The sequence below is a fragment of the Malaclemys terrapin genome, chromosome 3 (assembly GCF_027887155.1).
Source record: "Malaclemys terrapin pileata isolate rMalTer1 chromosome 3, rMalTer1.hap1, whole genome shotgun sequence".
Lineage (NCBI taxonomy): Eukaryota > Metazoa > Chordata > Testudines > Emydidae > Malaclemys > Malaclemys terrapin.
In genome coordinates, this window is record NC_071507.1 from 36,805,036 (window position 1) to 36,821,139 (window position 16,104).

General features: G+C 39.7%; 1 protein-coding gene across 1 annotated transcript in view; it reads left to right on the forward strand.

Moving 5' to 3' along the window:
* The window catches only part of LRPPRC (leucine rich pentatricopeptide repeat containing), a 171,348-nt gene that overhangs the window by 17,957 nt on the left and 137,287 nt on the right, over window positions 1-16,104 (forward strand). Inside the window, exons 2-11 of the mRNA XM_054021384.1 lie at window positions 811-1,016; window positions 7,542-7,664; window positions 8,549-8,670; window positions 8,759-8,817; window positions 9,704-9,790; window positions 10,928-11,054; window positions 12,257-12,401; window positions 13,296-13,453; window positions 13,792-13,897; window positions 13,991-14,098. Coding sequence (XP_053877359.1) covers window positions 811-1,016; window positions 7,542-7,664; window positions 8,549-8,670; window positions 8,759-8,817; window positions 9,704-9,790; window positions 10,928-11,054; window positions 12,257-12,401; window positions 13,296-13,453; window positions 13,792-13,897; window positions 13,991-14,098 — 1,241 coding nt within the window. The remainder of the gene's footprint in view (window positions 1-810; window positions 1,017-7,541; window positions 7,665-8,548; window positions 8,671-8,758; window positions 8,818-9,703; window positions 9,791-10,927; window positions 11,055-12,256; window positions 12,402-13,295; window positions 13,454-13,791; window positions 13,898-13,990; window positions 14,099-16,104) is intronic.

Genomic DNA, 16,104 nt, shown 5'->3' on the forward strand with positions numbered 1-16,104 from the left:
ATAGTTGTCATATTTTCCTAGTCCTTAGTGCTGTGGAAATAAATTAAAAAAAATCTTTGGTTGCTACAATGTGTTTTCTTTTATATCCATTTATAGAATATCAGGGTTGGAAGGGACCCCAGGAGGTCATCTAGTCCAACCCCCTGCTCAAAGCAGGACCAATCCCCAGACAGATTTTTTGCCCCAGATCCCTAAATGGTCCCCTCAAGGATTGAACTCACAACCCTGGGTTTAGCAGGCCAATGCTCAACCCACTGAGCTATCCCTTCCCCCATATCTCTGATGTAATAGTGTAATTTTATAAGACGAAAAAATATCTTCTAGGTTTATAATCTTTACATTGTTCAGCCCTCTTTGTTAACTTTTATAACCAGTTTAAAGTGCTATTGTTGCTTGCTGCCTCATTTATTGCTCTTCAGAAGAGTTGTCTACAACTATTGGGGAAATCGTATTCCTTGCTTCAAAACTTTTTGTTTTACAAAAATACCATTTGAACCATTTTTAGGCAAAGCTATAATCAGTTTAGCCTGACGCCCCAAATAGGCAGACATTTGACAATATGAGAAATATACAGTTTTATGCAATTCTTAGTTGACTGACCACCCACCTACCCCCTCTTCAAACGATACAGTAGTCTGCCTACACTGGTTTAAATCAGCATTGAATGTCATCTGTAAAAGGTTTTGGCTTTTTTGGGGTGGGGTGGGGGATGTTAGTAGAAGGGAATTAACATTTTGTGGAAGGAGGTTTTTAAGTGTCAATAGATCCTTTGCTCATTAACTGACATAACTGGCTTTTGTTTTTGTTTAGCACACATCTGATCTACCAAGCAAGGCTCTTTGCAATTGCACCTCATCAAAAGGGGAAAGTTCAAGAAGAACCTGTTTCGGGTATTCAGAATAAGCAAGCACATGGTTTTGACTGGGCCTTAAATAAACTGGATACCTCTGTCAGAAAAACTGGCCGCATTACTAGAGCTCTTCTACTAAGAATCTTCAATGACATGTGCAGAACAGGTAAAGCTGCTTTTCATTATATGCTAAATAGACATTTCATTTTAAAGTTTTTGTCATGCTCGTTTAACATGCTCATTTAAAGTTGTGCAGTGCTCCCTTCTAATGTCTGGCAGCCGCCTGCTTTGTCCACTGCTTGCAGGAAGAGCCGCCTGTTCCAGCTAGCTGGTGGGGGCTTGGAACCAGGGTGTACTGGCAGCCCCCCATCAGCTCCCCCCTATCAGCGCCCCTAAGTTCCCTGTGCAGCAGCTTCCAGCAGTCTAGCAATTGCAGCTATCCCTCCCGCCACTGCCATGTGCTGCTCCTGCCCTCTGCCTTGGAGCTGCTCCCCGAGCCTCCTGCTTGCTGTGCGGGGGGGGGGGGGGGGGAGGAGGAGGAGAGAGGGTAATGTCAGGGTGTCCCCTTACCCCTTCTTCTCCATATAGAGCAGGGTGGGGACAGGGACAGAGAGAGACCGAGAGAGCCTGGGGCAGCAGCTGCTGACTCAACTTCCTGATCCACTTAAAAAGACAGTGCTTTTAAGAGTGGATCAGCTTACTTAAAGGAGCAGTGTGCATCTCTCTCTCCCACACACAAGGTGTGTGTCTGTCTGCTGTGCTGTCTCCCCTCCTTCCTGTTCATGCTGCCTTGATGAGAGGCTACATTAACAACAATGTGTTAACCTTTGAGGGCTCAGCTGAGTGCTAGTTCATCATTTAGCAGCAAGGCATTCCCTGGGAAATAAGACACCCTCTTGCACCCTCTAACTCCACAATCATCATAGCTGTGAACAATATTACATTGTTTATTTAAAATGTATAGTGTGTGTGTTTGTGTGTGTATGTATGTGTGTGTATGTATATATTATATATATATATATATATAAATATTTTTTTTGTCTGGTGAAAAAAATGTCCCTGGAACGTAACCCCCTCCCTCCCCCAATGTACATTAATTCTTAGCGGAAATTGGATTTGCTTAACATCATTTCGCTTAAAGTCACATTTTTCAGGAACATAACTGCAACGTTAAGTGAGGAGTTACTGGATTAACTTGTATGTAAGAGACCAGTGACCATGATAAAGCAACAAACCTTCACTCTTCCACTGTTGTGGTAGAGGGGAGTAGCAGAAAAATCTGGTACTAGTTCAGGCAGATGTTCAGTGTGCTTTTATTATCTCCGAATGAGTTGCCTGTGCTATTTTACGTACATCAGAGCAACAAGCTATCTTTCCCTTTGCTGAACATCATCTTTCACTGTGTCCTATCTAAGCTTGGTTATAAAACTGGAACAGGGATTGTCTTTTTTTTTCTCTGTACAGCACATGTAAAAATTGTGGCTATAAGGAACGACACTGTATCTTTAAGATGTTGGTTATTGCTGAAGGTGAACTGAAAAGGAAAAAAAAAAACTGATATTATCCCAGTTTCCCCTGTAATTAGATTATTTATGTGGTGAATGCTCCAAACAAGTTAAATTTCAAAAGTTTTTTCTTCCTCCTCCTTTCCCAAAAGTGGGTTTATTTATTTTAAAGTTAAACTGATTTCACTGTTGAATGCTCCCACAGGAAGTTTTTTGAGGACATCGAACACGCATGGTTTTGCAGATAACTGTTAACTTACCTAGGGGCTCGATTCTTTTCCTTCTCTCATTAATATTTTCTAGCTATCTTTTTTTAGCACTTTTTTTTTTTGGTCTGAGCTTTAATTTTGTCTTTTCTCTGGGTGTCCCCTCTCTCCTTGAAAAGTCATGTTATTGCAGTAATTAAGTGGCTGAGGCCGGTTTAGGAATCGTCCCTTTCAGTTCTGTCAAGAACTCAGATATTCTCATTGGTTTCTATAGGATCCAGTCAAGGCCGGCTCTAGGTTTTTTGCTGCCTCAAGCAAAAAAATTTTTGGCTGCTCCCCTTACCCCCCCCCCTCTGCACCCTCCTGCTGCCCCAGCCCATGGTCACTGGTAACTTGCTCCTAGGGCGGGTCATTCAGCAGGAATTTTGGATGTGCACAGAACACAGACAGGATTGGTTCCCATATGGTTACCAAACTGCAGTAAAGTGGAACAATTTTCAGCTTGTGTGATTGAAGGATATCTGGATGCATATTATAAGACTGTCCTACATTAAATGAGGAAAAGTTGAGGTGCCTTTATTATTCTTTTGTTCCATTCTTTATTTCTGTGGGGAATTTGCCAATGCAGTATCACTGTCTTCCTTTTAAACAAATAAAACTAAAACTTAAAAATAATAATAAAACAAAAAGCAATGGCGGCTGAAAATAGCAATTCCAGTCCTAATAACCACTGGGAAGCATTTCTTGCTCAATTTATTCTACTTTTTCCTACAGCAAGTTACAGTTGATCAGTATATTTGATTTGGGAGAAATGAAGTAACAGCTGCCCAAATTGACCTTGAGCACTCCTGAATTTTGAGGGTGTTCAAATCTGGAAGGCAGGTGCTGGATTCCCTTTCTGAATATTAGCTAAGTCTGGAAAAGAAAAGTCAATTTCTGCTTCCATGGCTCAGAAGTGTAAATCCTCCTACCTGCCTGGTATTGTATCTAAAGCTGCCCAGTCTAGTAGAGCCTTCCCTCCCTTACTTTTCATTTTAAATTCTAGTGGGATCCACGTACCTGCCTTGCTAGGCTTCAGATAGAGAGGTGCAATGTCCATTTAGTCCACGCAACTCTTTCTTTGGGTGAGAGCCCAGGGCTGGGGCAGCAGGAGGTGCAGGTGGGGGCCAGAGCTGGGGCAGCAGGGGGTGTGGGTGCAGGGGGAGGGGAGAAGAGCCCAGGGCTGGGGTGGCAGGAGGTGCGGGGGGGGGGGAGGGAGGGGAGAAGAGCACATGGCTGGGGCGGCGGGGGAGGAGAGCACAGGGCTGGGGTGGCAGGGAGGGCGGGGGGGGGCGGAGAGCCCAGGGCTGAGGTGGGGGGCGGCAAAAAACCTAGAGCTGGCTCTGTTCCTACCATTTACAGCAAGGTGTAGCATGAGGTTTCAGTTCTACACTCCTTCCCCCTCCCTTTCCTGTTAATTGCGGCCGAGGGAATGCTGGGAAATGTAGTTCTTTCCCTGCTCCAGGGCTGGCTCTATAGGCAGGGAGCTAACCAAGGAACTACGGCTCCCTGTTGGTTCTCAACTCTCATGCTGGATTCTTGTGCCCCTGCAAATTTACCACCCCAAGCACCTGCTTATCTTTGCTGGTGCCTAGAGCCGGCCCTGGGTCCAGTCCTCTCAATTGAAGTGAATGCAGAATCATTCTTGAACAGGATCCAGCCTATTATTCATTCAAGGTTAGGGTCAGAACAGCCTTATCAAGAAAGATCTTCCCCACTAGAAGAGTACTGTTTTTCAGTCAAGAGTTCTAAGTCCTCGGTCGCGAGCACAAGGTATTCCTTTTTGATCTTTGATTAAGTTATACTAATGAGCAGATTAATTACAGATACAAACTGAGGTTTTAGTTTGCCTGTGTAAATAAGTTCCCCATTACTAATGTCTTTAAGCTTTGCATTATTTGTCCTGCAACATCAAAGATGCTCCTTCTTTGATAGAAAGAGTAGCTTGAAAGTTGGCATGAAGTAGCTCAAGCCGCTCATTTACACTTGAGTTGCACAGTGCAGTTTGCCCCAGTTTTTATAAAAGAGTAGACTAGGATTTGAAACTGGTCAAGGTTTAAACCAATGTTGGACATCTCCATCTGGGGGTTGCGCTGATGCATTATCTTTCTTCTCCTGTGTTTGATTTATGCCTGCTTTCTCTTTCTTTGTCTTTTGTCTTCTTTCCAGTTCACATTTCTGTCTTTATTAATATTGGACTTTCATTCTCATTTTCCCTTTTTTCTCCTCACCTTTTTTCCATTCTCCCTTCCCACCGGTCTTGATTCTCTGTCCTCCTTTCCTACCTGTGAATAGCTTGTCTGCATTAGTGTTCCATTCCCATAAACATTGTTTGCAGTCAGTAGTTTGCAGATGTAGCATCTTGTACACATGGACACCTTTTTTTAAAAAAAATCTCTCAAGGTGTGGGTTTAGACTCCATCCATCTAAAAGGGATTTCTTCTTATGCTGCAAGGGATTAATTGTTTTACCTTGTAGTTATTTTATTCTGTTTTATACTTCCTTTTTTACAGTTCCTGTACATAATTTATACTGACTAATTTACATTATAAAGCATTAATGGCATTTTTGTGAGTTGCATGACTAGCTCAAGAATTTGATTATTCCTCACAGTGTTGAGTAGAGGCCTGCTTCTGTTTGACAGTATTAACAAAACCATAATATAACCCATGCACACCAAAAAACCCAGCCCATCACGAACAGCAATTATTGTCTCTCCTATATTTTATTTTCTGTATCTGATGCTCTAATGCAGCACTTACTTTCTGTCACAGGAGTAGTCCATCTGATGTAATGAGGCCTCTCTATTAAGGTGGTACACTAAGAAAGGGGTATAGGTACATGCTGCTTTAAAGTAGGTAGACTTTTCAAAGAGACTTGAAGATTTCTTGTAAAATTAGAGTTTGCAGTTTGCTTGCTTATGAAGTCCTGAGTGCACTGTACCCCTTCCTTCTCTTGTAGGGGTCCTGCTACAACCTGCCCCACTGGTCCGCCCAAGAAAGCCAGACCGGCAGTGGTTATTTTTCTCTGGTACCCCTGGGGCTGAGTATTAGAGTTGGAGGAACTCTAGAGGTAGACCTTGGCTTGGTCTACACTACCCCCCCCAATTCGAACTAAGGTACGCAACTTCAGCTACGTGAATAACGTAGCTGAAGTCGAAGTACCTTAGTTCGAACTTACCTTGGTCCACACGCGGCAGGCAGGCTCCCCCGTCGACTCCGCGGTACTCCTCTCGCCGAGCTGGAGTACCGCAGTCGACGGCGAGCACTTCCGGGTTCGACTTATCGCGTCCAGACTAGACGCGATAAGTCGAACCCAGAACTTCGATTTCCAGCCGTCGAACTACCTGGTAAGTGTAGCCAAGGCCCTTGTCACAGGCTCCTTTCCCAAACTGTAGACCAATGTACAGAGTAATCACCATATTCATATTTAGATGATACTTAAGTAACCTTGTTAACAAGATAATAATTCTGTCTTGGGACAAATGGATGCGGAGGCTGAAAAACAAATGTTAATCATCTCAGGATGTATTGGTTGTTCAAGTTGGTATGATGTCAGCTCATTCTGAAGTATCTTGCTAATATTCTCCAACCATGTCTCAAAAATATTTGTCCAAAAGTTTTTTCTCGATCAGCAGTATACAATGAGAAGATGAAGTGGCAATGTTTGTTCATGTATGGATGGAAGAATTCAGGGCAGTAGCCAGTCTGAGTTCAGGGATTTGTATATCTTGCATTACTGAAACTACCAGATGATTGACTTGGTAACTGTATAGCATCCTTGCATTCTGGTGGAAATCATTATTTTTAAGTGTAATTATGAAATACTGTCACCTGATTTTTCCTAGATGTCCTGTTTAACAAAAAACGAAATTGTGACAAAAGTTTCATGTGTGTATTTCAAAAGGACACTGTCAAGATTTTTAGGTTCTAGATTTAATTTATTGTAGCTTTATAACGTTTTAGTTGTATATATTTTTTTACTTAAATTTAACATTTCCCCCTAAATCTTCACTTTTCAATTCATCATAATAGAAGAAATTTAGTGTGGCATGAGTCATTCAGACATACGCTTAGTGAATAAGAATCCATATTTGTCAGCATCTTCAATTTATACAGCCATAAACTTTGTTCAGCTTGCTTTATGAACAAAAATTGGAGATTAAGTCGTTTAAACAATAACAAAGCAACAAAATAACAAACTGAGTAAATGAAAAGGCAAACTCAAAAAGATTATAGATTCCTCCCTCCCCTCCACCCCCCCAAGTGAATTTAATGCTGATGCAAGGTACTAGATCATCACTGCTAAAAATGAAATTCTCTCTGTGAAGAAAATGCCTAAATTAGAGACAACTGCATTGTGAGTTTTTTACATGCTGCATTGTCTATAAGCTTCAACCCTGACTTGGAATGATAACTTTTAGAAGTTGGCAGATAATTGTCTTCATTCTTATTCAGTTGTTGACCTCTTTATGAGAATGGAAACATGAGTGCTAGCTGGGGTGGTGGACGTTCCATGGCATGGATACTTGTTCACTAGGAAAAATATTGAAACCAATGCGTTTTGCAAAAGCCACTAAAAAGGAAAGATTTATATTAAGTTTTTGGGGCCTTATTAGAATATTGGTCAATGTTTTCAAAAGTGGTTACACTTATTTAGGAGCCTAACTTTAAGCATCGGAGTTTGAAAATGGTAGCTATTGTGTTTAAAAATTATTATATTTAAAATCTAAATCCATTTTTTATATTGCCCTTTTTATATTGATAGATCGAGGGGCAGTGGAACAATGGAATGTACTCATTCTTCTAGTAACATGTTTTCCCAGAGACTCCCGCATATAGCTTTCACTCATAGTGCACAGTTTCTTTTGTATATTTTTTGCAATGAACATTTTTGTTTGACTAGTATTGGATCTCTAAGAACAGTGTTGTTTTATTGCAGGGTATCCAAGTAGTAACCAGGTCTTGCTTCTGTTGCGAAGTTGTGGTTCCTTGTTGCCTGAGGTCCCATTAAGTGAAAGAACAGAACTAGCCCACATGATATGGTACAAGATGCAAGACTTGGGTATGTCTTTTCATATGTTTGACTACAATAAAGCATATACGTATTATAGCAGTATATTCTACTTGCTTTCTTGGAAACAAAAAGTAGAATGCATTTTAGTAATGTTAAATGCTGAATTGTTATGTTTTGCTGCAGGAATTTTTCTTTAAACTTTGGCAAATATAACCTTATATTTACCACCCAGGTTTTTTGAGGCTAGAGACCTGTTCGCCATTCTGAGAGTTATACTGACATCTAGGGGTACTAACAGTGAACCTGAGGGTTTTTTTTCCTATTGCTTATATCAGATAGTTGCTTTTGTTTATTGTTATTGTGACAGATTCTAGTTCTTTAATATTGTAAACACTGAATCTTGTATTGCTAAATTATTAGTTATTAATTATTTGCCTCCACAGCTGGCAGTCCCAGTGTTCTAGTGTTAAAAGCTATATATAGCCAAATTGCTATTTCATTCTGATAACCACTAGAATGACCATTTATTATCCATTAATGTCCATCTTCTGAAACATATGCGTGATACCGTGTTCTTAAAAGTAGATATTGAGTAGGGGTTGAAGGAAGTCACATTATTTTTCAGAATTTAGCAATTCATATATAGAATGCAGAATAACACACAGGATAGCATTGATGTTTCTGTACTCTGTATATTTAACATTTTAATTATAAATAAATGCACACTTTAGAGTTACTCTGCTCTGTTAAGCAGTTGCGACATACACCACAGAGATGGATACAATTAATTGATTGTACCGTAGTGTCTTTTGCATAATAAAGTTGATATATAAAGAAATCCAAGGAATTTTCATGTAGCATTTAAAGATATTTAACTTGTTGAACTTGAAGCAAGCTGCTTTATTTCAATCACTTTGTAACATCTTGTTTAGGTGCCGTGTATGATGCAAGTCATTATAATGCTTTGCTTAAGGTCTACCTTCAAAATGAACATAAATTCTCTCCAACTGAATTCTTGTCCAAAATGGAGGAAGCTAAAGTGCAGCCCAATCGAGTAGGTACTACTTGATGGCATCCTTTCCCCCTTCTAATGCTACTATTGAATAAATCCAGACTCTTAATTTTTTATGTTTTTTTCACAGGTTACATACCAAAGATTGATTGCGGCATATTGCAATGAGGGCGATATCGAAGGCGCTAGGTATTACTTTGCACTTAAGCATTTCTTTGCTGCAAGTGTTTTAAATACATATGCTTCTCATCCCTCCTCCCCCCCATTAATATAAAACCTACTTCAAGTTAATTTAAATTTTGGAGCAAAGAGGAGTCAGTTTAGTGTGTGTGTGTGTGTGTTCAAATGTGTTGCCTTCTCACAGGTAGTAGTAGATTGTCTTGTCATTTCCATGGTCATTGACAAAGAACATAAGATTATGAAGGAAGAGGTGTTACCATGCAGGAAAAGTGCTCAGCCACTGGGGAAGGAGCGTATGTTTTTTTTCTCCCCCTGTATAGTGCTTGTTGCTAGCTGATCCATGTAATGTGAGTTCTTTTTAATTCCAGAAGGAATTGCCTTTGGTAAGTTGTGACAATGTAATTGCTGGGCACAAGAGGAATATACATGTATGGGAGTGAGAGGAAACTGATAATTCTGTTTAACATCAGTTATAAGTTTTATGTTTATATTTTAAATGACTAAAATACATAATTGGAGACCAGGTGGGGGAGGTAATGTCTTTTATTGGACCAGCTTTTGTTGGAAAAAGAGACAAACGTCCAAGCTCTACAGAGTTCTTTCACCAACAGAAGTTTGTCTGATGAAACATATTACCTCACCCACCTTGTCCCTATAATACTCTGGGACTCACAGGGGTACAAAAACACTGCAAACAACATAAGATACAACATTTCAGGAGTAACAGAATTGTTTAAATGATTAACATTGTGTTCCACATCCCAAAATCTGATCACTCAAACGTATCTTTCTGTGTTCTACCTGATGATCTAGTGTTTACTGTGCAGCACAACCGTAGTTCACCAGTTTCTATACAAGGAAAACATAACAGTAATTATTATTTTGTATCTTGCAGTAAGATTCTTGGATTTATGAAGACAAAAGAACTCCCAATCACCGAGTCAGTATTCAATAGCCTTGTGACAGGCCATGCAAGAACTGGGTAACAATATACCAATGTTGTTTGTTTTTAAATCTTCTTCTACTTATCCTGTACATTGTTAATTAGCTCACTCAACTGCATACATCACATACACGTGCTACAAAATGGGGGGCAACTACAATCATTGTGAATTACTGCATATAAAGACACTATTCATTCTGGAAAGATGTTTTCTCTTTAAATGTCTTTTGTATTTATGTCTTAGACCTTTACAGCTGTTATTAACTTAATACCGAGAAGTAAAAGGTCAGTTTTCAATCTAGACTTTGCCTTGGGCTTTATCTAAAATATTGAAAAAAACCCCAAAATTATAGTTAATGTTATATTGGATGATCGTAATTAAATAGGGTTACCATACGTCCGTTTTTTCCCGGACATGTCCGGCTTTTTGGTAATCAAACCCCCTTCCGGGGGGAATTTCCAAAAAGTCGAACGTGTCGGGGAAAAATACTCCCTGGCTTACCTTAGAGCGGGCACTGGGAGCTGCTGTGCTCCCTGACTCCTGGGCTCTGTAAGAGCCAAGCGCTACCGGCTTCGGGCAGCCCCCATCTTCCGGACTCTGTGCCGCCAGCCGGGTACTTCCCCTCCAGGGCTCCGGGGGCACAGGGTCTGCCCGAAGCCGGTAGCGCTCGGGCAGCTCGGCGCTTACAAAGCCCAGGAGTTCAGGGAGCACAGCAGCCGCTGGAGCCCGGGAGGGGAAGTGCGCGGCTGGGGGCACAGGATCCGGAGGCATGGGGGATGCCCGAAGCCCAAGCGCTACCGGCTTCACGGTTTGCTGGGCAGCCTCCAGACCCTGTGCCCCCGGCTGGGCACTTCCCCTCCCGGGCTCCAGTTGCGCTGGGGAAGTGCCGGCTGGGGGCGCAGGGTCTGGGGGCTGCCCGGCAAACCATGAAGCCGGTAGCGCTCGGGCAGCCCTTTTCGCGTGGCTGGGAGGGAGGAGGGGGAATGCGGGTGCGCGGGGGCGGAGTTAGGACGGGGACTTTGGGGAAGGGGCGGAGTTGGGGTGGGGAAAGGGCAGAGTTGGGGCGGGTCTGGGAAAGGGGCGGTGCCAGGGCCCCGTGGAGTGTCCCCTTTTTTTATTTTTTAAATATGGTAACCCTAAATTAAATCTATTGATATTTTTTTAAACATCTGCAGAGATATGGAGAATGCAGAAAATATCCTTTCAGTGATGAGGGATGCAGGAATTGAACCTGGTCCAGACACCTACTTAGCATTACTGAATGCATATGCCGAGAAGGGTGACATTAACAATGTTAAACAGGTATTAATATTTCATGTGTAGGTAAAGCTTTTCCTAAAACTGTTTGTTTAAAATGGATTGTATGATCTGTTTAATATGAGCTGATTTATTTAATACTGAAATTCACTTTTTTTCCTCACACACAAAAATATACCAGTTGGTCTTCTAAAATAATTCCCTAGTGGACAGCAGTAATTAAGTAGAATATTTTTTTTCAGCTGAATAACTGTGTATTTAATTGAAACCTGTCTTGCTAGTATTATACATTTTATAAAACTCTATTTTATCTTTTTGATAGGTGCCTTTTATTGTACATTGTATATGTAGAAATGGTGAATAATGCTTGCTGATTCATTGTCTCATCATAAATGTAACTTTTTGAAAATCAGATGAAAAGAGTATTGCACAGTATTTTATTTTCATCAGTGGAAAGAGAACTTTTTTAGTGCTTGATCTTCTCCCATTGAAGTCAATGAATTTTTGCCACTAAGACCCTATTTTTTATAAGAGCTCCATGGATTTAAACCTCCTGTGCTCAGAAGGAGCCCCGCTTATTTCAGTAGAGGTTACATCCTCGTGCAGGGGTCCACCCACATGGAGCTCCTTTGCAAAATTGGGGCTTTCGCTATCTGCTTATGTCATAAGGTCAATGAATAAATACTCCCCATGTAGGAGAAGGGGAGTAAGGACACTTACTGTAAGGCTAGGGTTTTGGTGTCAGGGAAAGTAGAGGGGACTCAAGTGGGGGTGTGAACTGTAGGGAGGGAAATTTAATTTTTTCAACTTAAACCACAAAAACAAAACTCACCTCACTCCCACCCCCCAAACAATCAAACAAATGTAACTAATAAGATACATGTCATCACTCTTATCACTTTGGGCCAGATTCTGCAATCCTTTTTTCAGTAGTATTTGATGTTGCAAGTTTGAAACTAATGGCAATACTCACAGCATAAGATATTACTGAGCAGGAAGAAAGGGTGTCAGAATCTGATCATTGTATATTGTATCACTCTCTCTTCACCCCCTTGCCCTCATCTTTACAATTTAAGCTCTATGGAGCAGAAACTGCATCTGTGCTTGTGTTTGGAAAATATGTAGCAAATTTGAGTGATACATCAATGTAAATACTTTTGGGTTTTTTAATGTACTATGTTTGAGTCAGAGTGTAGACTTTTCATTAACATTACACTTATTCTCTGGTTTGTGGTTTTGACTTACAGATCCTGGAAAAGGTTGAGAAGATGGAAGGCTATTTTATGGACAGGGATTTGATGCAGGTTATTTTTACCCTTGCTAAGGCTGGATATCCTCAGTATGTCCAAGATATTTTGTCGCAGATGAGATGTGAAAGGGGATATATTCCAGGTAGTGCTTTGAGTCGTGTGTCCACAATCGGGTTACTGTAGCTGTGCTTTGAAATAGTACTGTTACTCAAGGTTAAGAAAGAATGCATTTTCAGTTGGTTGCAATGAAAGAAAAAGATTTGTTACTTAGTGTGATATTGTGTATAAGGCTTTGTGAAATCCTACTGAGGCAAAATAATGCTGTGTGTTAATTAATTTTGTTTTCTAAAGATAGCAGATGTGGATTAGTCTGGGTCATATTTTAAAAACCTAAGGGTTTTCAGAATTTAAAAACAGATGTAAGCATTTTTGATAATTTTTTTGGTATTTGCATTACCACAAACTTCTAAAGTTTACTATTTGCCCTTAAATCCTTGATAATCTAGCATTTTTCTTAAAGAAAAAAACATTTTGTGTAACTTCTGTAGTGGCAGATATATAGGAATACAGTGAAGAGAGGCTATAAACATTGAATATGACTTTCTGTAACAATGGTTGGAGGCAATTTTGAATCCTGATATGTTACACCTATTTGACAGTACTTCTAGATATACTTCAATAGCCTTTCTCCATTAGCCTGTCTCAACGATTTGTCTTTCAGTTATAGTATTTGGGACGTTCCTGGACCACTATGAAGGTGATACTTCTAAAATATTTGGCATGAGTCTTTCAGTAGTAAAGGAGATGCTCATAGCACTATATAAACTATGCAAATAAAAAGTTTCAAATCTGAGATCTGTAGCAGTTAGTCCCACAAACAAACTATGTTATAAGATACTTGTAAAACAATTTCTGTTTTCTTTCCATAGATACAAAGACAGGGATCATGCTAATTTGATTTCTTTTGTAGTCTAATGCCAAAATAGTTTGTTCCAAACTCTTAATAAATATTGTCTTTGGTGTTTTAAATCTCTAGATGCAATGAACTTGTCTCTGACTTTGATAACTCAAGGTTTGGAAGATACAGCTTTCCAAGTTCTCAAAACATTTCCTACCTCACCATCTGAAAATCACAGTGAAAGCAGTATGGACACTGGTAACTTCTTCTTACGACACTGTGTAACTATGGATAAGGTATGCAAGATGTTATCGTTTTATCAGATTTACAACTATATGGTTGGTAAGCTTAAGGGAGTTATGAAAATGTGGAAATTGTAGTTTTGTTCATGCACTTATTGTTAGAGTAAAGATGGAATGCATTAAGGTAATCACTTTAATATTTCACCTACCAATTTACACAGTAAGTGGAATGTTTTATGAGCAAAAACGCTTGTTGGTGTCTGTAATAACTGCTTTATGGGTATAAGAAGGATCTTTTCTTTAATTGCTAGAAAGGAGTTCAGAAATTGAGAAGCATTATGTGTTCATTACAATTTATTATTATAGAAATTAATTCTTAAATTTCTTTCCAGCCCTTGAGCAAGCTGAAACAGTTCTGTGATGAGTTAAAAGAAGCCAATATGCACTCAAGTCCCCTCCAGTTTACTTTGTATTGTGCGTTGGAGTCTAAAAAAGCAGGTACTTACTTATTTGCTTATTTTAAGCATCAGTTTATTTAAACTATACTGTCGTTGTCTTATTAATAGTCAATTGCCTTGTGCATGTTTTCAGCTTTGGCAATTAACCTGATGAAGACAATGAAAGAGGAAGGTTTGCCTCTCAGACCTCACTATTCCTGGCCACTGCTTGTTGGGTATCGGAAGGAGAAGAACGTTCAAGGTTAGCTTTCTGATACATAGTTCTGTTGCCTTATTCATAACTGAATGTACAGATTGACATTTAAACCCTATCTAGAAATGTGCTTGAAGGTGAGTGGAGGCCCGACGGTGTGTAATTCTTGCCATCACAAACATTTCTACAATTTTTTTCAGAAATGCTTTTCACTCATTTCCCATTTAATTGTGACGCAGTCTTGTTAGTTTAAATAAAGAATTCAGTTTTTAATAGAAAGCAGAGTGAAAAACACTATATGAATGGGATTTTTAACTCTTTGGATTCCTGGCTCCACAAAGGTTCTCTGCTGCTCTATATCCCATACAGTAGTTCTCTGATCTTTCTCTCTTGGAGAGACTTATGGAAGTAAGGTTGTATGGTAATGAGTCACTGTAAAAGCCGAATCTTTCTTTTTTGACCATTTTTTTTATTTCTATTCACTGATAAGTTAAATGTGAGCTAACTTACAATAATAAGAGAGGCAAGAAAACTTCCATTGCTGAATGAGTGATCATGACCTGACAGCATACTGATTGAAGGACAGAAATGTTCAATCTTTTGGATTCTTAAGTAGGCTTAAGCATTTAGCACGCTTTCCCTGTTACACATGGGGATGTCTATAGGATATGAATAAGAATTGAACAAATATTAAATTTTAGAGTACAGTATCTAATTCTTTGGTTTGCGTTATTGGTAATTCAGAAAGAGTGGTCTCATAAAAAGATGCTTTTAACAGAAGTACTTCCCCCTTGGGAAACAAAAAACTGTCTTTTTCATCTTATCTCACAGTATAATGTGCTTTAGAATGAGATGCAGAGTTGTTAGTGTGACACTGGGTGACAAACAAAATGCACAAACAAAAAAAAAGTGCTTTTAGCAGACTGTTCATATTGCAATTTTATTTTAAATATACAGTCACATTCCAGTTTGGAAGAAATGCTGAAACAAGTATTCCCTAATTGTTTCTGGCTATAAAAGTGTCTCAATCCTTTTTAGAAAAGCCTTTATGAAAACAATATTCAGTTTTTATTAACTCTTTAGCTCCATGCTGGTGCTAGAGCACACGGCAAGTTGCCCTCCGACACACACTTTCTGAATACTGGAAAGTTTTCACGATCGCATAAAAACTCTTGAAACCTACTAAACAGGGCAGGGCTACTATATAATTCTAGTTACTCCTGCTCAAAACTGTCATCCATACTTGTGTACATGTGTATTTTGATCAGTTAATACTGCTGTGTTGCTTTATCAAAACTTGGCTCTACCTACATAATAGCAAAATATGCTAGAAGTATGCTGTATTGCAAAGGCTCCTGCATATTTCTAGAGCCTTACTAGGTTGTTGTACCTAATTGTTGTGAGAAAAGTAACTTTTGTGATCTGAGGTGTCTTGGTTTAATTTGAAATTGTAGAGTCTTCAAAAATCTGCAATACTTTTACTTGGCTGTCAGTAAGAACTGATAGTAAGCATTAGAATGAAGTCATGCCTTTTCTGCCCACAAAGACATCCGAGGGTAACTTCCTTGTTGGTCCTGTGGTAATAGTGTGCATTCACAAAGTTATTTTGTGAACTCAAATTAGCATCTCGTCCTTCACAGTTATGAGTTCTTAAGTTTAGGGTGAAGATTCCGTGTGTATGTGCTTATAACATCCAGTATGTGATGTGGAAGCAGAGAAAGAACTGACAGGAAGGGGATTGCAATGCATGACAGAGATAACATTGTTAGCAAGTGTCAGGCTAACTGTAATCCTAATAACGCGAGATTTGGAGAAGTGAGGATTGTGTGAGGCGAGTGGGAAAGAACTGTGTGAGAAGTTGTTGCGACCTTGTGTAGATAATGTGTAGATAACCTGGAATGTAGACTAAGAGTCTACATAGGTCATTCTGATACCTTGTTTTTCTCACTTATGTATAAACAAAATGCAGCTGTTGCTTTTCATTGTCTGTAACAAAAGGTATAAATGCTTGTTGTAAGTGTTTACCTGTTGAGAGACCTGCCTAGGAGGGGGAG